The sequence below is a fragment of the Mastigoproctus giganteus genome, chromosome 8 (genome assembly GCF_048544385.1).
Source record: "Mastigoproctus giganteus isolate SK-2022 chromosome 8, ASM4854438v1, whole genome shotgun sequence".
Taxonomy (NCBI): Eukaryota; Metazoa; Arthropoda; class Arachnida; order Uropygi; family Thelyphonidae; genus Mastigoproctus; species Mastigoproctus giganteus.
Window position 1 is genome coordinate 57,055,106 of NC_143582.1, and position 25,082 is coordinate 57,080,187.

At 37.8% G+C, this 25,082-nt stretch overlaps 1 protein-coding gene across 1 annotated transcript in view; it reads left to right on the forward strand.

Annotated features, from left to right (window-relative positions):
- The window catches only part of sra (RRM_RCAN_like domain containing protein Sra), an 88,711-nt gene that overhangs the window by 8,623 nt on the left and 55,006 nt on the right, over positions 1-25,082 (forward strand). The window contains exon 2 of the mRNA XM_090379372.1: positions 22,852-23,025. Coding sequence (XP_090235498.1) covers positions 22,852-23,025 — 174 coding nt within the window. The remainder of the gene's footprint in view (positions 1-22,851; positions 23,026-25,082) is intronic.

A 25,082-nucleotide genomic window follows, 5' to 3' on the forward strand; every position in this document is an offset into this window, starting at 1 on the left:
CTTATATTCAGATCACCACGTAGGTGCCTAGTCTCCAGATGCTGCAACTTGCAGAACTTAAGCCTTTTGTCGTAAGTGCAACCAATTGTTCCTCTCACCAGTCTTGTTGCCCTTCTCTGTACTTGTTCTAGCAACTCTACATCCTTTGTAAATAAATGAGGCCTCCAGACTTGTGTGCAGTACTCAAGGAGTGGCCTGACCATTGCCTTATACAAAGAGATAATCACCTCCTTGTCTCTGCTAGCAAAATTCCCAAAGATCATTGACAAAACTCCATGACCTGCTCTGGCAGCCCGTCTGCACTGCTCAGAGAACTTCGTTTCTGAGTGCATAATTACCCCCACATCTTTTCATTCTCCACCTCCCTGAGAATAGTACCATACTTTTCTATTGGGTTACTGCTACCCATATACAGTACTTTGCATTTGTCAATGTTAAACTTCAGTTCCCACCTCTCAGCCCATCTGCCAAACTTTTCTAGATCCTGTTGCAGTAGCATACTGTCATTAATTACCCTGCCAACTTTCATATCATCTGCAAAATTGAACATTAAGCCTGATATACCTTCATCTATATCATTGCTAAATACACAAAACAACAATGACCCTTGGGGTTCTCCACTAATGGAGGCACTGGTTAAAGAAGCACTGCAGGATCATCTAGACAAGAATTCAGTTATAGCTCAGACGCAGCACGGATTTGTTAAGGGCAGGTCTTGCCTGACCAATTTGATTGGATACTATGATGTAGTCACAAAAGAACTGGATGCAGGGAATAACTTTGATATTATATATTTGGATCTTAGAAAGGCTTTTGATACTGTTGCACATGGAAGACTGCTGCACAAATTGGAACAGTGTGGCATTGGAGGCAAATTGCTGCTATGGATAAGGGGATGGTTGAGTGGCAGAAGACAGAGAGTGGTAATCAATGGACACTGCTCAACGTGGACTAATGTTATTAGTGGAGTTCCTCAGGGTTCAGTGTTGGGTCCGTTGTTGTTTTCGGTGTTTATGAATGATATTGATGATGGGATATCAAGTTTAATGTCCAAGTTTGCAGATGATACAAAGGTTGGCAGGGTTGTTAAGGACACTACTGACGCTATGCTGCTGCAACAGGTTCTGGAAAGGTTGAACAAATGGGCTGAGAGGTGGCAAATGAAGTTTAACATTGACAAATGTAAAGTACTACATATGGGAAACAGTAACCCCAGAGCAACGTATCAACTCTGCGGTACTACACTGACAGTGGTGGAGAATGAAAAGGACCTGGGGGTAATTGTGCAGGCAGATATGAAGTTTTCTGAGCAGTGCAGACGAGCTGCAAGAGTAGCTCATGGTGTCTTGTCAATGATATACAGGAATTTTTCTAGCAGGCATAAGGAGGTGATTATTCCCTTGTATAAGGCAATGGTTAGGCCACATCTTGAGTACTGTATACAGGTCTGGAGGCCTCATTTCAAAAAGGATGTAGAGCTGCTGGAACGGGTACAGAGAAGGGCAACAAGATTAGTGAATGGAACAAAGGGTTGCTCTTACGAAGAAAGGCTTAAGTTTTGCAAATTACAGAGTCTGGAGACCAGGCACCGGCGAGGTGATCTGATAGAGGTGTATAAGGCTTTGAATGGTTTGAGCATGCTCAATGCCAATGGGATTCTTCATCTTGCTCAGAATAATCACCTCAGAGGGCATAAATTCAAATTGAGGAAGGACGGATATCAGATAGATGTGCGGAAATTTGCCTTTGGCTGGTTGGTGGAACCGACTTCCATCACTTGTTGTTGAAGTTGATAGCCTAAACAAATTTAAAGCTCAACTGGACAGGTATTTCGAACGAACGGAGGGGTGAAATGGGAGTGGTTGTTTTTTTTTTTTTTTTTTTTTGGCTGATCCTGAATAAGCTTGCTTTCTTGCATCATATGCCTCTACTAATGCTAATGCTAATAACAGTCCACATAGAGCAGCCCGTTTATTACCACTCCCATCTCCCACTCAACCATCCCTTTATCCATTGCAGCAACTTGCCCTTAATGCCCTACTGCTCCAATTTGTACAGCAGTCTTCCATGTGCAACAGTATCAAAAGCTTTCCTGATATCCAAGTATATGATATCATATCAAAATTATTTTTTGCATTCAGTTCCTTTGTGACCACATCGCAGTATCCAATTAAACTGGTCAGACACAACTTCCCCTTAACAAACCCAAGCTGTGTCTGAACTATTACTGCAGTCTTATGTAGGTGATCCTGTATCACCTCTTTAACCAGTGACTCCATTATTTTCCCTGAACAGAAGTTAAACTAACAGGTCTATAATTATTTGTGTCACCCTTTATGAATTGGGGACACATTTACACATCTCCAGTCCATGGGGACCTCCCATGAATCTAAGGATGCTCTCAATTATGGCTAAGGGTTTGCTAACTTCCCTTGCTGCCTCCTTCAATATAACTGGATAGATTCCGTCCACCCCAGGGGCCTTTTTTTTATGTTTTAACTTCAATTTCTCCTCTACTCTGCTCTCAGTTATTACAAAATCACTTAGTTCCCTGTTAGTTTGATAAACTTCTGACATTCCCCTCCTTGAATAACTCCTCATGTGTGACTATAGATGCAAAATACTCATTCAGTTTATCAGCTGCTTGAGCAGGATCATCAATAGTCGAACGAACCATCTATGATAAGTCGACCAATCTGATTCATCCTCTTCCTTCTAGAGTTTCCATAAGTAAAGAACTCTTGGCTGTTTTTCTATGCATCCTTTGCCAAAGATTTCTTGTAATCTGGCTTTGCCTGCCTAACCTCCTTTGTGACTTGATTAGACTACCTTATATCTGCTGTAGGTTTCTGTGCCGCCTGATAATTTATATGCATCCCATGCATTTTTCTTCTCTGCCACGAGCCTCTTTAATTCATCTGACATTCATTTAGGACTCAACCTTGAACAGTATTTCTTAGTTGGTATGAAAAGTCTAGTAGCCTCCAAGATTAAGTCCCTGAAGGCATTTAGAATTCACCATTGGTAACATCACCAGTTGATCCCACTGTATTGAATTTAAAAACTGTCTGAGACCACTGTACTCACCTTTAAAAAACAAAAACCCTTCCCTTACCCTAGATGGTAGTTACATCTTTAAGTAAATCCCCCATCAGTACACTGTGATCACTATCATCTAGTGGTTCTTTTACCTGATTGTGAATAATCACTGCTGATAATCAGATCAAGAGTATTAATCCCTCTGGTTGTCACTCAAACATGTTGCTGTAGAAAACAATCCTCCAATAAATCCCCAAAAGTCTTGCTAGCATGTGAGTGACCAACCCACAAGTTCCAGTCAATATCTGAAAAGTAAAAATCCCCCATTGCATGACATTCTGATTTACTAGCCTACTGTATTTCTCTGCACAATTTTTGTACTCATAAGAATCATTAGGCCTATAACACACTCTTACTCTCATTTTCCCTTTCCCAGTGTTTATGTCACAGAAAACAGACTCAACATTGCACTGTCCACCCATGTCAACTGGATGCACTTCCTTAGGTTTTGTGTTTAACAAACAGCCTAACTCCTCCTCCCTTCCTACCCTGTCTATCCTTTCTGTCCACTTTGTACTCCCCAAATTCCAATTCTGCACTGCTTACATCTGTTGACACCAATGTCTGATATCCCAACAATATTTGCTCTTGATGCTTTGATCAGCACTTCAAATTTATTCAATTGATTTACTATACTTCTAGCATTTGTGTACATGCAAGTATATATGCACCTGTTCTTACTCTTAGTTACCCTAACACAGCCCATGTATTTACTTGTTCCACGATGACTCCCGACAGCTCTTGAAATCCCCCGTAACTTGCTCTCTAGTCTTTACAATAGAAGCAGTGCAAGAATCACTTTTGCCTCTGCCTGTGGTTATTGTTAATCTCTTAGTCTGTGAAATTCCCTGCCTAGCAGTTTTCCGACCCATCTAACACTGCCTCGATAGCATCATCAAATATTCTTGCATCCTTTTTATTTAAGTGTATCCCATCCCTGTAGAAGCAGTCTCTCCTGTTAGCAAGCAGAGATCATGCTAAAAAAATTCTACCCTGTAAGCCTTGCACAATCTCTCCAGAATTTATTGTAAAGACTGTCATCATATACTCCCCCCTATCATGTCTGGGCAGAATTGCAGACACTTTCAAATTTAACCCTATGTCACATCTTTTTTTCAGCATTGACCTGTACTTGTTAAGTAAATCTGCAGATCTCTTACATATTGCCAAATAAGTAAGAGATCAGTTATTAGTTCCAACATGTACAAAAATATCACCTTTTGTGCCCTTAAAAGATAGCTGCCCTACAACGTCATCAACTTTCACCCCTTGCAGACATACCCTGGTCCTGTTCCATCTATCCTTTTTGAATAATATAGTCCCTGTCTCCCTTACAATAGAGTCACCAACAATAACTACTTCCTGTGGGACTAGCACATTCTACCTTGGAGAGATCCGCTGTGTTGCCTAATGCACAGGAGTGAGCTCTGGCATTGAGTTAGGCAGCTGAGAGCTCGATGGGCCCTCATTAATTTCTTTGAGGGCATGTTCTCTACACCTCAAACTCTTATAGACACCCATCAGACTGCTTAGTTATTATCTAATTTCTTCACAATCTCTGCACCTAGCACACACAAAGACATCCTCCTTGGCCTGTTCTAGACAGGTCTACAAACATTGCACATTTTTTTAGGAGTTGGAGAAGCGTTGGAGAATCGCCCCCTTCGGTTCTCCTGCGAGCCACAGTACTACTGTTACTTTGTGCTCGCTGCTTTGCTGCTCTAGTCTGGGTCATGATTCACTTTAAGTATAGTTTAATCAACAATGAAATTTAATAAGATTAATGGGTCCTGAGCTGGATATCATCATTCTTCTCTTTCTTGGTGATTCTTTTCTACTTCTGTCAATCTCTCTCTCTCTCTGTCTCAGGGTAACTCAGGAATTTTTTTTTGGCTGGTGCATCATAAGCCTCAGGCTTCCTTGCACCATATGGCTAATAATAATGAAAAAAAATAATAAATTTTACAGATTAATTGATATTATACTAATCTAACAGATTTCTAATATAGTACTACGTATTTTGCTATTTAATTTTACATCAAACCATACGCTATGAAGTTCGGGATTTACGTTATGCTATTCTGTATCGTATAACAATGGCGGCAAGTTACGAATGGTAAGACATCTATGAACGCTAAAGGGTGCTACACACGTTCAGGTAAACCTGTCAGTTATGTCTGCGCAGGCACACCTGTACAGGTCTACCGGACGCCCATAGTGCATCCCCACCTATCACCATTCATTCAGTCGGCTGACCATGGCATCGACAGACAACATTTTAGCAATAGTTGGCTTATTATTTTCAACAAAGTGTTTTAAACATAAAATAAAATGTAATATATGGTGCAAAGAATGGTTGAAAAAAAAAAATTTATTCACATGTGAACTTGTTAAGTGAATTGCAGTTTGCCCCTAAAGATTGGCATAATTATTTGCGGATGAATGAAGAAACTTATTTAGAGCTTCTTTCATTAGTTCCAGTAATTAAAAAAAATTATACTGTTATGAGGATGGTGATTTCACCGCACGAGAGATTAACTGCAACTCTGAGATTTCTTGCAACTGGAAGAAGTTATGAAGATCTTAAATTTTTAACAATAATTTTAACAAAATTCTCACAAAAATCCCACAGATTTATTAAAATTTAATAAAATAATATAGTAATGAATTTTATTATTGCTGTTATTATAAATTATATTTATTGATACTCTGATATTCAAAGTTAAAATTTACTTCTAATCCAGCAAATTTTTTATTAATTGGCGACAAAATTAATAGTGAATTTTTTTTTCATAGAATTTATGTAATTATTAATGATAGTCGAATATGGAAATCCCCCAATCTGGCAGTGTGCCTGCCACAACACTATACACACTCCGGTTCGGGCAAATCAAATGATTTTTCATATTTCTTTCGGTCGCCTGTGCAGGCCAAAATAACTGTGCAGTTTTATCATCAACATGCTCCGGTAGACCTATACAGGCATGCCTGCACAAGCATAACTGACAGGTTTACCTGAACGTGTGTAGCGGCCTTAAGTATTAACTTTCAAAATCACTATCTAAATTCAAATAAACCAAGAAGCTTGGCTAGAAGTATAAAGCTACTTATAGAAAATAATTTAGTATAACAATTAAGTCAATAAAAAGACTAAATATATATAAAAACTTAGCGTTTGCTAGAGCTACAAAAATCTTGGCCGACACGGTAATAACCTTGTACTCCTGTGGCCCCATGAATACACAATGAATTGTCAAACTAATAGAGCAAACTTATCTGCAAAAAGATCTAAACCTCCCAAACATTTCATTCATTACACAAATATAAATGGTATCAGTTCTAATCTCAATGATTTCCATTTCCACTTACAGTCTGCCAAACCTCATACTTTTTCAGACAGAATCTCAGTTATCAATTGATTCAACCACAGCTCATCTCAGTTGTCCAAAGGCGCCTCCGTAGCCGGGTGGGCAGGAGCAGCAATGCATAGCACATGCTTCTTGATTAGACCAGGGTTCAAGCCTGTGACCATCAAATACGGAAGATGCGGAAAGGTCAGGGAATGACCACCGCATATCCCCGGAGCAATATGGCCTTAGTTACTAATGCTCCTAAAAACCAAATAGCAACAACAACAATCAGTTGTCCAAATTATTTGTTGTATGATTCCTTTTGCTTCAAAGGTGATACTTGTGCATATATCCCTTTGGATATTCCCTGTCAGAGACTTAGCATTTTGGAATCTCCTATATTCGATTTTATTTGGCTGAAAATCTCTCTAACACTCTGTCAAATTCATCTGTTGCCTCTACCGTTCTCCCAACTCAACTAATCACTTGGAACTCTTTGAAACTTGACTTTCTCCAACCCAACTTTCCTAACAATTTTCCTCAGTGATTTTAACGTTCACAACTCCAGCTGACTTCCATTTTCTAGTCATACAGACCCAGCTGGTAGAGATGCTAAGGCTTTTGCAATTACTAATGACCTCATATATATTGTTCATTTATATACCAGAATACTGGACAATCCTAACCATACAGTATCACGCTTGATCTTTTTCTCACAAACAACCTTTCAAAGTACACAGTCAAGGTGAGTGGTCCTCTAGGCACCTCAGATCACGGCGCCTCCGTAGCCAGGTGGGAAGGAGCAGCAGTGCATAAGCACACGCTTCTTGATTAGACCGGGGTTCGAGCCCATCACCACCAAATACGGAGAATGCGGAAAGGTCAGGGAATGACCACCACATATCCCGGAGCAATATGGCCTCAGTTGCTAATGCTCCTAAAAACCAAATAACAAACAAACAACCTCAGATCACAACTTGTTGATGCTCTCTTCTCCAATGGAGCCTTTCTCTCAAGGCCATTCCCAACCTAGTGTTGTTTGGCATTACATGAATGCAAAATGGGATGATCTGCATGATTTCTTTTCCCTGGTCAGATTACTGTTTCAAAACGTCTGATGTCAACACTTGCTCAGATTACGTCAGTGAAATTATTCTTGTAGGGATGGAATCCTTTATTCCACACTTGATTATTGTCTATTGCAATCACCTTTACTCTTTCCAAAGTAGTGGAGAAAATTATTAACTGCAATACGCTTAAACTATCTAGAAACCTTCCATCTTATCAATGATCACAAGTATGGATTCTGTTAATGTTGATCCACTGGTGATATTCTGGCTTATGTTACCCATCTTTGGACAAATTCAATGGAAAAGTTTGGTGAGATGCAAGCAATTGGTCTTGACATTTGAAAGGCTTTTTATCGTGTTTGGCATAAAGGTCTTCTAAATCAGCTATAGTTTTCTTCTAAAACTATAAGAAAACCATCTTATAGTTTTCTGTTTTTTGTAATTGGGTATTCAGTTTTCTCTCTGACCACTCACTGAGGGTGATGGTAGATGGCTCTCTGTCTTCTGACTTCTCCACTAATGCTGGTGTTCCCCAAAGTTCACTTCTTTCTCCCACTCTTTTCCTGTTGTATATTAATAACATTCTTCTATTGACCGGAAATCCTATCCATAGTTTTGCTGATGATAGTAAATTGCATTCCACTTTCCATTTTGAGAAACCTTGCTTTGTTCAATCAGCTTCAACTTCTCGAATATCTGCTACTAATTCCTTAAATGCTGATCTCCAGGTAATTCTCCAGTGGGGCAAAGAGAACTTAGTTGATTTCAATCCTTCTAAAACTCAGTCTTGTCTTATATCTTGCAAAAAGGATTCTTCTGCTCCTATGCTTATCTTTGGTGGCACTCCGATTTCTAGGCAAGTTGATATATCTGTTTTGGGGATTACCCTGACTGCTAATCTCTCTTGGCACAAGCACATTACAAATATTGCTTCCTTTGCATGTAAAAAATTGTTTTCTCTTTCATTCTCGCCGTTTACTTTTCTTCCAAAAACAGCTGTTCTCTCTGTACAAATCTCAAATCTGCTCTACCATGGAATATTGTTCCCACATCTGGGGCAGTGCCCTCAAAAACTCTCTCAGAGTTCTGTTCCATTCAAAAGAGGGCAGTTAGATTAATTAGTGACTCTTCTCGAACAGAATCTCTCCCTGTCTGTCTCATAGACTTTCTGTTTCTGCTGCATGCCTTTTCTATAGATACTGCCATGGGCACTGTTCTTCTGAATTGGCTTCCAAAGCAGTCAAAACGTGCTGCAACCAGTCAATATCCTTTTACTGTCCAACTTGAAAATTTCAGGAACAACCTTCCTTCATATGTATTTCCTGAAAAATTTGTTTGGAAGTTAGTCCAATGTCAACAAGTATTTTCTTTCAACTTCTCACCCACCAACCTATGCATGGTACTAAGTACTATAGATTTTAATACCTCTTGTATTTGGGGTTTTCATATCAACCAAGAAATACTGTTCAAGGTTTAGGCCTAAATGGATGTTAGATGAACTAAGGAGACTCATGGCAGAGAAGAAAAATGCTTGGGATGCATATAAAAAAAACAAAAGACGTGGTAGGAGGGGCAAAGCCTTTAAATTTTTAGTATTTTTTTTGAATTCTTGGGCAATACCAATATTTTACCATTTCTTAATGGATTGCAATACTTTATTTTTTCATTTTTAATAAAATATAAAAAAATAAATTAATTCTGAAAATTAAGTTTCAAACATTTTATGTCTAAAATTTTGTCATTTTTAAACATGCATCTATACATATATTTCTGCTTATGTGTACAAATACTTCTAAAAAATTTTAAAATATATTAGATACTGTTATTCACTTCCGTTTTCGAATTTTTTAAAAATTTGTTTCAAATTTGCATGCTGTAAGTGTGCCAAATTCAAACCATGCCTCTTCCCAGAGATTAGCACCCATCTTATGATTTATTTTCCCAACTTTATTTATGCAAAAGTAATAATAAATCTTTCAGCAATAAGTGCATGTACACCAATGCTAGAAGTGTAGTAAATAAATTTGATGAATTTGGGGCGCTGATCAAGACATCAAAGGTAGATATTGTTGGGATATCAGACACGTGGTGTCACACAGATAAAGAAATGCAGAATTGGAATTTGGGGAGTACAATGTGGATAGAAAGGGAGGAGGGATCATGCTGGTAAGAAACTGATAAAATCTAAGCAAATGCATCCAGTTGACATGGGTGGACAATGTAGTGTTGAGTCAGTTTGGTGTGACATAAGCACTGGGAAAGCAAAATTGAGAGTAGGAGTTTATTACTGGCCTAATCACTCTGATGAGTACAACGAACAGCTGTACAGAGAAATGGAGTGGGCCAGTAAATCAGATTGTCTTTTAATGGGGGTTTTTAACTTCCCAGATATAGACTGGAATTTGGTCACTTGCACACTAGCAAGACTTTTGTGGATTTATTGGATGATTGTTTTCTACATCAGCATGTTCAACGGGCAATCAGAGGGAGTAATACTCTTGATCTGATTATGAGCAGTGATTATTCATGCATTAAGAATCTGCAGAAAAAGGAACCACTAGGTGGCAGTAATCACAGTGTACTGATGTGGGATTTACTCAACAATGTAACTACCAATCAGGGGTAAAGGGAAGGGTTTTGCTTTTGTAAAGGTGACTACAGTAATCTCAGACAGTTTTTAAATTCTTTACAGTGAGTCCAACTGATCATGTTACCGACAGCAAATTCTAAATGGGATGCATCCAAGGAATTAATCTTGGAGGCTGCTAGGCTTTTCATACCAACCAAGAAATACTGTTCAAAGTTTAGGCCTAAATGGATGTTAGATGAACTAAGGAGACTCATGGCAGAGAAGAAAAATGCTTGGGATGCATATAAATTATCAGGAGACACAGGTGCCTATGGTAGATATAAGCTTGTATCTAATCAAGTCACAAAGGAGGTTAGGCAGGCGAAGGCAGATTACAAGAAATCTTTTGCAAAGGATGCAAAGAAAAACAGTCAAGACTTCTCTACTTTTCTTAAACTCTAGAAGGAAGGGGATGAATCAGATTGATCCACTTGATATCAATGGTTTGATTGTTTATGAGCCTGCTGAGGTAGCTAACAAACTGGATGAGCATTTCCCATCTACATTGACACAGGAGGAATTCTTTACGGAAGTAGAGACCAGAAGCTTATCAAACTCTAACAGGGAGCTACATGATTTTGTAATAACTGAGATCAAAGAGGAGGAGAAGTTAAATATAAGAAAGGCAGCTGGGGTATATATAATTTATCCATCTACCCCAGTTAAAGAATCACTGAAGGATCATCTTTAACCTACCTGGTTAAAGAAGCACTGAAGGATCATCTAGACAAGTCTGCAGTTATAGTTCAGACATAGCATGGGTTTGTTTAGGGGAAGTCTAGTCAGACCAATTTGATTGAATACTATGATGTGGACACAAAGGAACTGGATGCAAAAAATAATTTTGATATCATATACTTGGTTTTCATGAAAGTTTTTGATACTGTTGCACACGGGAAAACTACTGTACAAGTCGGAGAAGGCGTGACATAGCCAAGTGGTCAGGAGCATTAGTGCACTATCACGAGCTGTTTGAATGGACCAGGGTTCAAGCCCGAGACTGATAAATACAATTAACATTTGTATTGATGATTTATTGTAAACTCCACTGACCTGGTGGTCGTGCCGGAGTATAAACAAGAACGTTGAAAGTATGGCATTAAGGGAAAGTTGCTGCTATGGATAAATGGATGGTTGAGTGGGAGAAGTCAGAGTGGTAATCAATGGACACTGCTCTTCATGGGCTAATGTTATTAGTGTTATCTCCCATGTCGTGTTTTATGTATTTATCAATGATATTGAAGGTATATCAGGGTTAATGTCCAAGTTTGCAGACGATACAAAGGTTGGTAGGGTTGTTAATGATAGTAAGGACAGTACACTACTTCAGCAGGTTCTAGAAAAGTTGAGCAGATGGGCTGAGAGGTGGCAATTGAAGTTTAACATTGACAAATCCAAAGTACTGCATATGGGTAGCTGTAACCCCAGCATAACATACCAACTGTACGGTATTACACCCAGAGAAGTGGAGAATGAAAAAGACCTGGGGGTAGGTAATTTTGCAGTCAGATATGAAGTTTTCTGAGTGCAAACAGGCTGCAAGAGTAGCTCATGGAGTCTTGTCAGTGATATGGGAATTTTTCTAGAAGGGATAAGGTGATTACTCCCTTGTATAAGGCAATGATCAGACCACATCTTGAATACTGCATACGGGTCTGGAGGCCTCATTTTAGGGAAGACAAAGAGATTGGTGAGTGGAACAAAAGGTTGCTGTTACCAAGAAAGGCTTAAGTTCTGCAAATTGCAGAGTTTGGAAACTAGGCACCTGCGAGGTGATCTGATTAAGTGTATAAGGGCTTGAGCAAGCTCAGTGCTGATGGGATTCTTCCTCTTGCTCAGATTCTGCACCTGAGGGGGCATAAATTCAAATTGAGGAAAGAGGTTGTAGTATAGATGTGTGGAAATTTGCCTTTGGCCGGGGGGGGGAGGGTTTGATTGCTGGAGCAAACTTCCATCTGTCGTTGTGGAAGTTTAACAGCTTAAATAAATTCAAGGCTGAACTAGACAAACTTTTGGAGTGAATGAATGGGTGAAATGGGAAGGGGGTTTTTTTTTTGGTTACTTTTTTTATAAGCTTGCTTTTTTGCATCGTATGCTTTCATATCACTACTCTTCAGGAAAACAGTAGCAAAAACATTGGCATAGCACATGTTTTTGCAACTTAAATGCTGGGACCTGACAGGTTCCAGCATTTAATTACTCTACAGAAAATTGTAAAAAAGGTTAATGAACTATTGCAGTAAGAGTGACTATATTTAGAAAACTAGAAAAAATTCTAGACTTTTAGGAATTAAAGGAGCATGATATATATATATATATATATACCATGCTCCATGTTTTTTTTTTTTTTTTTTTTTAGAGGTACCCGTCAGATCCAGCACAATAGAAATCATCACATTTATTGTAAGCAGAGCGCTCTGGTTTATGTTATTGCTTTTTTGCCTTATTGTGCACATACAGTGGAAGTGATTATGCAACATTCTAGTTTATTCTTGAACTCAGGCACATTGCATGTCTAGTTACTGCTATTGCTAAGGGGGCATAAATTCAAATTGTGGAAAGACAGTTGTAGAATAGATGTGCGGAAATTTGCTTTTAGCCAGCAGATGGTTAATTGTTGGAACAAACTTCCATCTGTCGTTGTGGAAGTTGATAGCTTAATAGCTTAAATAAATTCAAGGAGGAACTGGACAAACTTTTAGAGGGAATGGTTGTGTGAATTTTTTTTTTTTTTTTGGCTGATGTTATTTTATTGTTAACTCATACACTAATAACTGTTAACATACACTGTTAACTCATAACTCATACACTTGCTTTCTTGCATCACATATTACTATTACTAATTCCTTGTGTGTGAATGTAGATGCAAAATACTGATTCAGTTTGTCAGCAACCTGAGTAGGATCATCAGCAGTCGAACTGTCGATATTTGATTCGTTGCCCGAAAAACTGTCGATACTTGATTCATTGCCCTCTTGTTGTTAAAATAAACGTGTATCTGTTTCTGTGGAAGTGATAATTGGAATAAATTTAGGGAAAGTTTGGGCAAGCTATTGGAATGAATGGTGAAGTGGGTTTTTTTTTTTTTTTTTTTAATGGTTTTGAATAGCTTTTCTTCCTTGCATCATGTTGCCAACTTTTAAAGTTCATGTTCTGTTCCATGTATGCTTATTGGCTTGGATATACAATATAAATCTTGTGATCTGTGCAGAGTACACTATAAACCACTATAGATTGTAAATTAGAAGTTAGCGGCTTTCAACTTGAGGTGGTGGTTTGATACTACATCAGTGATCTTTCAGTATGTGCAATTTGTCTAACCTCCAAAATCCATTGTGGCATTAGCATTAGTAGAAGCATACAATGCAGGAAAGCAAGCTTATGCAGCATTAGCAAAAAAAAAAAAAAAAAAACCCTCCCACTTCACCGCTCCATTCATGGCAAATGTTATTCAAAGATGAATTCAGAGATGTTATTCAAAGGTGATAACTTCGGGAGAAAAAAATAATAAAATCACGTGTGTTCTCTGTACGCACAAAAGATGTTTTGTGTGAAAACATCTTTGACGAAAATTGCAACCTTTTAAAATCTAACAGCTAGAACCGAAGTTATGAACAATGTAAAGTTTTATGCCCACGCCCACTACTTACTCTATAGAATCAACGTTTGGAAGAGGTTAGCAAAATCCAAATCAATAGCCTAATTACCCATTTGTTGAATAGTATGATGTCACGATCATGATTGCAACAGTACAAGTACTGTATTTGTATTGCTGCAATCTGCATTTTCGTTACATTCCATTGTTATGTGCCGCTATAGATGTTTTCACATCAGTAATTTTCTGATTAGTGAAAGAGACTGAATGCCGCACTGCTATAGCCGATTGTTCAACAATGCCAAAGTCAAATGCAGAACACTGTCGAGAGTATTGAGCAAGCCAACCTAAGAAAATAAAGGTGGAAGTAGTAATGAGTGCGCGAGAATGAAAAAGACTGTCAAGATTGCATAAAAGACAAACAGAAAATGAAATGTTGGCTTTAGCAGTGCCTTCAGCCAGCAGTGCTGCTCCATCTAACATTAATGTACCCGAAGTGGGTATTAATTATGTACAGCGGAACATTTCTCCAATTTCGGAGCAGATGAGTTTAAATGATGAAGCTCCTTTTCCTTACACAGACTACTATTTACATAAGAACGTGCATCGAGAGTTCAAAAAGAGATTTATGAAAATGATTTCTGTTCTGTATGCTATATTTGCAATCATCTACGGTTTGAAAATGACACAAAGAAACCAGCTGCTAAAGATACACCATTGATGCGCACTGCATTTCCCGATTTTTAAGTCAACGGCCCTGTGTATAATAGATGCAGAGGATCACTTGAGAACAATGCCATTCCAGTGCTATCTAATTGCCGAATGGCTTTGTCTATCCAGAAATTCCATCGCATTTGCCTAAGTTGGATTTAGTGACAGAGAGGCTTATTTTACCTTGCCTACCATTCATGCAAATAAGGCCTGAGACCAGCATACAGACAATATGCCATTCTGGGCCAAGTGATCAATGTACCTGTTTCAGTCAACATGATGGTCCATTGCTTGCCAAGGAAGATTGACAACCATCATTGTATAAATGTGCATGTAAAACGCCAGAAAATACACAAGTTCAGCTATTTGATCGGGTTAGTAGAAAGCGAGTGGTTAAAGTGTGGCTTCTATATTTGGTTGACATGCTTGTCTATTGATTGTATCGAATCACAATAGATCAGTCAGTCATTTGATGACAGTCACATGGAAATTAATTTGGCTAAAGATGACATAAGTGAAGCGGTTCTGATCGAGGAAAATCTCATCATCCAACAGCAAATGTTGTGGAGAAATAATAAATATCTTAGAATTGCCCAAGGAGAAACTAACATACTGCAGAGCTTACTATTTGACGAGCACACAGAGGAACTCTCCTTTCCCAGAATTTATCTTGAAAATTTTGAACATTCAGAGAGAATTTCGTGTGACTCCATTCGCGATGGCAAGGAGTGAGCTAACATGATATAACCAATGCGGTGTTACTCCATATCATCTCTTTTACGTAGCAATAAAGATAATGAGATTTAGAACGAGAGTCTCTTTGACTGTGGATTTCAAATACATAGGTAAAGATACTAAAGTTACCCACGGGCAAGTTCAATCCAAAGAATACATTAATAGATGTATCAAAAACAATTTGGCCTCCCTAAGGACAATTCCAAACTAAACCTACTACTGGGCTCAACGTAAGCGTGATCTATTCATTATGATTAGACAGTTCAGTAAACCTACAATGTTCTTGATTCTGAGTGCCAATGAAATGAGCTAATTACACTAACCCACTATAACTTTGATTTGATACGTCCTTTCCGAAAATAACGTCAAATTATATCATGTCCACTGTACATATATCAGCTAATGACACTAACACACTAACTTTGCTTTGGTATGTCATATCCGGAAGGATGTCATTTACATAAATGACATCATTTCTGTGTTTCAAAATCATGACAAATTGGTTTTATTACAGTCCAAAATTTAGTAGGTGCCACCAAAGATGCTTCACATAAAAAAAAAAAAAAAAAAAATGACCTATATGGCCTCCCAAATTCATAGAATATGTTCAACAAACCATGAAGGGGGCAGTTTTTGTCTCATGCATGTTGTCTACAGAAAGCATTATGGAGCAGGTCTAAGGTGCAACAGGGACATATATCAGCATTTCAACCATCTATAGGAAGCTACATAGCTTTGGGATTGATGGTAGGTAGGTGTGCATAAGCCCAATATCATTGTCATCAATTTAAAATACCATTTGGAGTGTTATTGTTTCCAGCATTCATGCTCTAGCCCAGTGGCAACACTATGGAGTGACGAATCTCACTGCACAATGTTTTATTTGGTGTGGAGATTGCTCAAAGGTTGCTTCCTGTTGGAGTGTTTGGTGGAGGTGGTCTAATAGTATTGAGCTCTTTTTAAGCTGGTTTGGACTTAGTCCAGTGGTGGTAGGGCTTGAAACTATGAGGACCTTGACTGACATGGACATTTAGATAATTCTGTGCGTTCTACACAATGGATAAAGGTCCTGTTAGGATCAGCACAGCTGCACTCCATACAGTGAGGACCATACTGAACTGGTTTTGTAGTCAATGATATCAAAAAGTTGAATCTGGTGGCTCAGAGTCTGGAAATCAACTGCATTGAATACCTTTTGGATGAATTAGAGCACTGGATCAGGCTTTTGCCACAAGAGCCTTCTTCCAAACTTCTCTGATAGCTGCTCTGAAGGAGAAAAGGAAGAATTTTCCAGCTGACACCTATTAGAAATTAGCAGAAAGCATGCCTAGGAGGGTTGAGGTTGTTATACAAATCAGTGGTATTCCTGTTACTTATTAAATTTTGAATTAAAATCCCATAATCTTTCTGTTATGATTTATAATCCTTTTGTGAGGGATTTCAAATTTACTTTGTAGTAAATAATGATCACTGTAAATTTCATTTCTCCTATATACTCTGGAGAGTCTAATGTATTTATTCAATGTGCTGTTAATAAGAATATAATCAATTATCAGTTTGCTTCCTCTTGCCTTCCATGTGTATTTGTAAATATTTTTATGCCTGAAGAATGTATTAGTAACTTTAAGTTTATTGAATATGCAAAAGTCTATCAGTGATTGTCCATTACTGTTCATAATAGGTTCTCCCTCCAATCCAATGCATCCTGTAATTGGTTGATTTACTACTCTGGCATTAAAATCACCTGCTATCATTGTACATCCATTTTTACCTGATTTTTCCGAAACATCCTGCAGTTCTGTGTAAAAGTGTTCTGCTTCCTGTTTTCCTTCAACTGGTGCATATGTTCCAATTATATTAAAATTATATCTGAGAATTTTAAGTTTAATTTGCATGATCCTTGGTGAAATCCATATGTATCCTATGATTTTTTCTTCCATTGTTTTCTGATTAAAATTGTCACCCCTGAAGATGCCCAGTTATTGCTTGGTACTCTCAAATAGATCAAAGCGCATGAACCTAAATCTATAGATCCCTTATTTTTCTTCTTTGTTTCTGATATTATGACAATATCAATTCTTTTATCATGTAATTCGTTAACTAGTTCTATTTTATGTCATGCCTCTTATATTCCATGTTGCGATATTCAATCTTATTAGTCATTTTCCGTTTTCTAGGTCGTTTCCATTTAAGACGGTCCAACTATTCTTGAGAGTTTTTCGAGTAATGAAAAAGTCACTATAATGGGATACCAGCCCATAAACTTGTCAAAATACCAAAAAAAGCATCTTTTATACCTTACAGGTTCGATTCTGTGGCAGGACAAATATCAGAACCCTTGCAAAACTATTAGCCAACAGGATAAACGTGCTAATCAACTATCTCAATAACTGTTGCGGATACCCTCAACCATAAGGCCTCTTGTAGAAAAAGATTTTGCATTGCAGGAAACCTAGATCATCTCAAAAGCATCCAGAATGAGGATGTCAAACTCAGAAGGCCATGCGGCCTATACTAACTGGTCCGGGAGCTCATGCACTGTACTGTTGTGCACATAGCACACTGTGTGACACTGGTGAAAGAAATATTTTCATGCATTTTTCTCTTAGACAAAAATATGATGCAATATCATGATAACATCATTTAAAATTCCTTAAAAAAAAATTAAACAAAAGATTGACATCACTCTGGGAGAAGGTGGTTGCACAATAAATGTTGGATGGCTGCATGCAGTGTACCATGTTTGTTGTAGAGAATGTTCCCAGCCAACACAGTCAATATCCATACAAACTGCACACAAACAGTAAGCATTTCTTATCACAGTACTACACAGCAGGCCTGATTAATGAAGTATGACAACGCAATGCGAGGGATGCTTGGGACTGCAGTACCGCAACACCCCACTAGCAATTACTGTGTCTATCCGACACCTATTCTGGTGTCTGATCCCACTAGAAGCCTCTAGGACAAACTAAGGAGCAGTGACTATAAATTGCAAAATTGCTTTACTATTTACAAACCTGCTAGATTATACGTAAAAATAAGGCCGCAGTAGCCTAGTGGTCAGGCGTGCGGGTGCATAAGTACACGTGCCTCGAGTGACCGGGGTTCAAGCCCGTGACTGCTTCTTGTATTCTTTCTATCTTGTTAACTCCTCTGACTGTTTAGTCGTCCCAGAGTATACACAGAAAATTAATTATTTATTCTTTAACCCCAGGGGCTCACATCTTGTGAGTATGGGCTTGGCAGACCCAGGGTCCTGAGCTGGATATCATCATTCTTCTCTTCTCTTTCTTGGTGATCCCTTCTACTCTCTCTCTCTCTCTCTCTCTCTCTCTCTCTCTCTCTCTCTCTCTCTCTCTCTCTCTCTCAGGGGGTAACTCGGGAATTTTTTTTTTCGGCTGGTGCACCATAAGAAAGGGAAAATGAGAGTACGTGTGTGTTATAGACCTGATGAGTATAATGAGCAGTTGTGCAGAGAAATAGTGAGCCAGTAAATCAGTGTTTCTTATAATGGGGGATATTAATTTCCCAGAGATTGACTGGAATTTGTGGGTTGGTCACACACACTAGCAAGGTTTTTGTGGATTTATTGGATGATTGTTTTCTATAGCAGCATGTTCGGGAGACAACTAGAGGGATTAATACTCTTGATCTGATTATCAGTAGTGATTCTTCATGCATTAAGAATCTGCAGAAAAAGCAACCATAGGTGGCAGTGATCATAGTGTGCTGAAGTGGGATTTACGTAAAGAGGTAACTACCATCAAGGGTAAAGGGAAGGGTTTTTGCTTTCGTAAAGGTGACTACGGTGGTCTGAGACAATACTTAAATTCTATACGGTGTGACCAACTGAAGATGTTACCAACAGCAAATTCAAAATGGAAAGCATTCAAAGAATTAATGTTGAAAGCTACTAGGCTTTTCATGCCAAATAAGAAATATTGTTCAACGTTTAGGCCTAAATGGATGTCAGATGAACTAATTAAACATGTGACAGAGAAGAAAAATGCATGAAATACATATAAAATAACAGGTGACACAGAAGCCTATGATATAGATATAAGCTGGTCTGTAACCAAGTCACAAAGGAGGTTAGGCAGGCGAAGGCAGATTACGAGGAATCGTTGGCAAAGGTTGCAAAGAAAAACAGCAAAGAGTTCTTTACTTATGTAAACTCTAGAAGGAAGGGGATGAATCAGATTGGTCCACTTGATATCGATGGTTCAACTGTTGATGATCCTGCTCAGGTAGCTAACAAATTAAATGTATATTTTGCATCTACATTCACACATGAGGAGTTATTCAGGGATGGGAAGGGAATGCCAGGGGTGTATTAAACTCTGGCAGTAAGCTAGATAATCTTATAATAATTGAGAGTAAAGTGGAGGAGTAATTGTTGAAGATAAACACAAGAAAGGCACCTGGGGTGGGTGGAATCTATCCAGTTATATTAAAGGAGGCAGCAAAGGAAGTAAGCAAACCCTTAGCCATAACTATGAGAGCTTCCCTGGACTCAGGGGAGGTACCCATGGACTGGAGATGTGCAAATGTGACCCCAATCCACAAAGGAGGATCAAAGGCTGACACAAGTAATTATAGACCTGTGAGTTTAACTTCTGTTCCAGGAAAATTAATGGAGGCACTGGTTAAAGGAGCATTGCAGGATCATCTAGACAAGACTTCGGTTATAGCTGGGACACAGCATGGGTTTGTTAAGGGAAAGTCTTGTCTGACCAATTTGATTGGATACTATGATGTAGTCACAAAGGAACTGTATGCAAAGAATAACTTTGATATCATATTTGGATCTTAGAAAGGCCTTTGATACTGTTGCACATGGAAGACTGCTGCACAAATTGGAGCAGTGTGGCATTGGAGGCAAATTGCTGCTATGGATAAAGGGATGGTTGAGTGGGAGAAGACAATGGTAATCAACGGACACTGCTCATCGTGGACTAATGTTATTAGTGGAGTCCCTCAGGGTTCAGTGTTGGGTCCATTGTTGTTTTCTGTATTTATAAATGATATTGATGATGGTATATCAGGCTTAATGCCCAAGTTTGCAGATGATATGAAGGTTGGCAGGGTTGTTAATGACACTAGTGACAGTATGCTGCTGCAACAGGATCTAGAAAAGTCGAGCAGATGGGCTGAGAGGTGGAAAATGAAGTTTAACATTGAAATATGTAAAGTACTGCATATGGGAAGCAGTAACCCCAGTGTAACGTATCAACTCTGTGGTACTACACTGACAGTGGTAGAGAATGAAAAGAACCTGGGGGTAATTTTGTAGGCAGATATGAAGTTACCTGAGCAGTGAAGACAGTCTGCAAGAGTAGCTCATGGTGTCTTGTCAATGATATACAGGAATTTTTCTAGCAGGGATAAGGAGATGATTATCCCCTTGTATAAGGCAATGGTCAAGCCACACCTCGAGTACTGAATACAGGTCTGGAGGCCTCATTTTTAGGCGCCTCCGTAGCCAGGTGGGAAGGAGCAGCAGTGCGTAGCACACGCTTCTTGATTAAACCGGGGTGCGAGCCCGTCACCACCAAATACGAAGGATGCAGAAAGGTCATGGAATGACCATTGCATATCCTGGAGCAATGTGGCCATAGTTGCTAATGCTCCTAAAAAAAAAAACCCCAACAACAACAGCCTCATTTTAAGAAGGATGTAGAGCTGTTGGAACGAGTACAGAGAAGGGAAACAAGATTAGTGAATGGAAGAAAGGGTTGCTCTTACGAAGAAAGACTTAAGTTTTGTAAATTACAGTGTCTGGAGACTAGGCACTTGCGTGGTGATCTGATTGAGGTGTATAGAGCCTTGAATGGTTTAAGCATGCTCAATACTGATGGGATTCTTCCTCTTGCTCAGAATAATCGCCTGAGAGGGCATAAATTCAAATTGAGGAAAGACGGTTGTAGGTGTGCAGAAGTTTGCCTTTAGTCAGCGGGTGGTTGATTGCTGGAACAAACTTCCATCTGTCGTAGAAGTTGCTAGCTTAAATAGATTCAAGGAAGAACTTGACAAACATTTGGAGCAAGTGGATGGGTGAAATAAGGATTTTTTTTTTTTTTTTGTCTGATGCTATATAAGCTTGCTTTCTAACATCATGTGCCTTTGCTAATGCTAAAAAGCCAAAATTGAAGAAATTGTTTGTAATTAGATCCAGAAGTTGATAATATTGAATCAAGTGATACAAAAATATACAGAATATTATAACAAACAGGAGAATATTATTGAAACAAAGAGTAAAATATTTTTATGATTTTTAGGAATAATTGTTTTACAATTTTTTGGTTTTTTTTTTTTTTTTAAATTCTGATCTTTTTTTTTTTTTGTCAATTTCATCATAATGTGTAGACTAGACAACAGATATTTATATTTAAGTGCTTTTATATAAAAAGTTTATTTTGCAAAACTAAAAATTCAAAAAAAAAAAAAAAAAAAAAACTTGCTCTCAGAAGACCACAACATATGTTCAGGGAACTGACATGTGAAAGGTTTAAGTGGTACTGGAGATATATATCTAATGATGTATTGGGTAACTAGTTTTGTATGATGCATGCCAGTGAGTTTTGTTTGACTCTCCACAAAAAGCTATGGTTTCCTTCTGGAATACATAAGGCAAATGTGAGCTGTTTGTTCCATGTGACTCCTACGTCGTAGTGGTGCTAGACCCTGTTATGGGTTGGCCTTCAAAGAGGATTATGATAGTTCCTAGGTCCTTTTTTTTTTTGTAAATGTAATTTTGACAAATTTTACAGGATTGAGCTCCAGACTGGTGAAGTTAAAATATGTAGTTATATCAGAAACATGATGTGATGCGATTACTTATTGGAGATTTGCATGCTGCTACTAACAGTTAAGGAGGTTACAGACGTCCTCAGGTAATCATGTAAGTCATGAAATTCTTAGGCTGTGACAGATAGGAATCTCGCGTAGTGGTAAAGAGGAATGTTAACAATGCCCTGTGGGAGGCCACTACTCAGAATATGTATGGGAGCAACTCCATTATGGATCATAAGTTTCTGCTGTCAGGTTGCATTTCTTTCAGGAAGCTGAGGAAGTGGAGTATGATTTTTATCTGGAAGTGAATTTATAGAATTTTGAGAACAGAAATTCTGCCATAAGCAGAATTTGTTTAAGTAGACAACGTTGAGTTCCCCACTGTTTAGTATTTGCTGAATCTGGACAAAGGTTTCCAAGTGGAAACCTTGGTCCAGATTATTTTAACTATATATATATATATATATGGTTTGCATATAGTTGGGTCTGTGACTGAAGCATAGGCATATGCTAGTAGTCGTGTGTTTCTAGTCCATGTGTCTATATCCTGTTCATCTTGTTTACTCTGACTTCATGAAGCTGTCCTGGAGTACAAACAGAATTTTATTTTGTGTCTGCTGAATAAGATCATTTATTCAGCAGATGCAGAATTAATTACACGGAGAAAAGTATTTTCTTAACTCAATATACTTAATATCACACAGTATATTAATGATTTCAGTGATATACTCAGTTAATGAATAAGCACATGAAGACATAATCAAGTGTTCATATGTCTGTGTATTTGCATATCAGTATATAGAGATCTGAAATTAAGACGGTTATATAAATTAATTAATTTTTTTTTTAATTTTAATATTACTTTAGGAACACTTTGAGGATCTTTTCCGGAATTTTGAAGAAGGTGTAACATTCCAATACTTCAAAAGCTTCCGGCGTGCCCGAGTGAACTTCGAAGATCCAGGAACTGCTGCTAAGGCTCGAATTCAGTGTCACCAGACAAGAATTGGGGAAAGCATTATGAACTGTTATTTTGCTCAGGTACTTTGCTGTTTTTATGAAATGCATCAGACATCTCATATTGTGAAGCAAATCATCAGTACTCTACAGTACAATTAACAGTACTTTCCTTAAGAAGTACTTATGCTATTTATTTGTAATAAGTACTGTTACCTACACAACTGTTCTCTTTTAGAGATTATCATCCCTTTAGTGATAACTAGGAACCCATCAATGCAAAGCTTGAAAACCCAGTGATATATTTCCACAATATGAAAGATTCTAAAAGTTATGGATATTCAGATTCAAGTATATTTAGAGCTAATAAGCTTCAGTCATATCCCTGAAAAATGATGGTTTTATACTAAACATATAACTTTCATATGCCCAAAGCTTGTTTGCTCTAAATTTAGTTGAATTAAATATCTGTACCTTTTATCATCACTCATATCAGAGAAATATATCATCAATAGATTGTCAAGTCTTCAATGAATGAGTACCTAGATATTCATTAATAGAGGTACTCTAATTCTTGAAATGACTGCTGGGTATTTCAGGTATTATTGCATTATTCCTTAGATAAGGATGCCATTTATTTGTAGTGTTAGGCTGAAGCAACTTGTGGTGATTTACTTAATAATATGAGGTGTCTGCATGGGCAAATTTATAAATTTGCAAGTCATAGACAAAATAACTGCATACAGGCTCTACATTGAAGGGGAGAGAATTTTTTTGAATAATGATGCTCAAAGGAAATGTGATTCAGTGACTAATATGTATTGTTCTAAAATAACTGATTACATGCACTTAATTATATGTCTGCAATCTAATAATTCTACAGAACTTGGACCAGGAGTTCTCGTGGACCCTAAAGCAAAAATTCAGCCTTGGAATGTATATATAGCTTCTTTTTTTTTTTTTTTTTTTTTTCTTTATGTACAAAAATGATTTTGCATTTATACATACATGTAAAAAGCACAGGACTACCTTGTCTTTTTTTTTTTTTTTTTTTGGCCTATTGAGTTTAAATTGTACAGGAAAACAGTAGTTGCTTAAGCCTCACAGCAGAGAAAACTCTACCTTTTTTACCAAATTTTCTTGGTATTGCCCTGCTTTCAACCAAATGGCATCTGATGATATTATTTTGCCATTTACTTAAAAGATGAGTCACTGCTGTTGGCATTTTGTTCCACAACTTACTGATTGCTCATCAGAGAACAAATGATCTAGCAATAATTCCCAGACAAAATAATCAAAATTTTGTTAGCAATTAAACATGGTATAATCAACTAACGATGCCTCAAATGAAATACTTTTATATCATGTATGCTGCTAAATGCAACAAATGGTACATGAAAGGTACAAAACTGCTACCTGTAACCAAGCATTTAAAGTGAACAAATTTAAAAAAAACACGAAGATACAAAATAAAAAATGATAACCAAAATTAAAATTATAAAACAATAGCTAGTACTCACCCAGGAGAGTGCAGCAGCATGGGATCCTGTAATGGTAAGGCTTAACTATCCTGAATAATGCTAGAAACCCTAACAGTACAACCCATAAGTGACCTGCAGACACTTAGTAAGAAAAGAAAAAATACAAAAGAGTTTAGGAAACAACATTTACAACTTGATCATGCAACATCTGCCATTGTGAAATTCCCAAATGTTTGCACTTATTCTTTGAGTTTCAAAAGATTGATTTGCTTGAGTTGTTTCCCAGTTACAGTATCAATCATATTTAAACATGTTTTGAGAATCTGTCTTCATTGTTTGCATTGGAGCACCAATGGTTGTTCTGCTGGTGATAGGCAAATCATGACTGAAGTACAAAAATTAAAATTACAGAAATTTCACTGTGGCAGATGACCTGTAATCAAGTTTTCACTGTGGTTCCCCAAAAACTTTATTTTGTGTTATTTTCTCTTATTTAAGAGTTGATGTTCACTTGTGGATAGTGCAGGGTAGAGTTCCCCAATATTATTTTGGGCTGCAGTCAAGACTTTATATTATTGCAGGATCCCATGCTGCTATGCTACCTTGGCTGAGTACTGGCTCTTGCTTGTTATAAATAGTTCATTGTAGTAGAACAAAAGA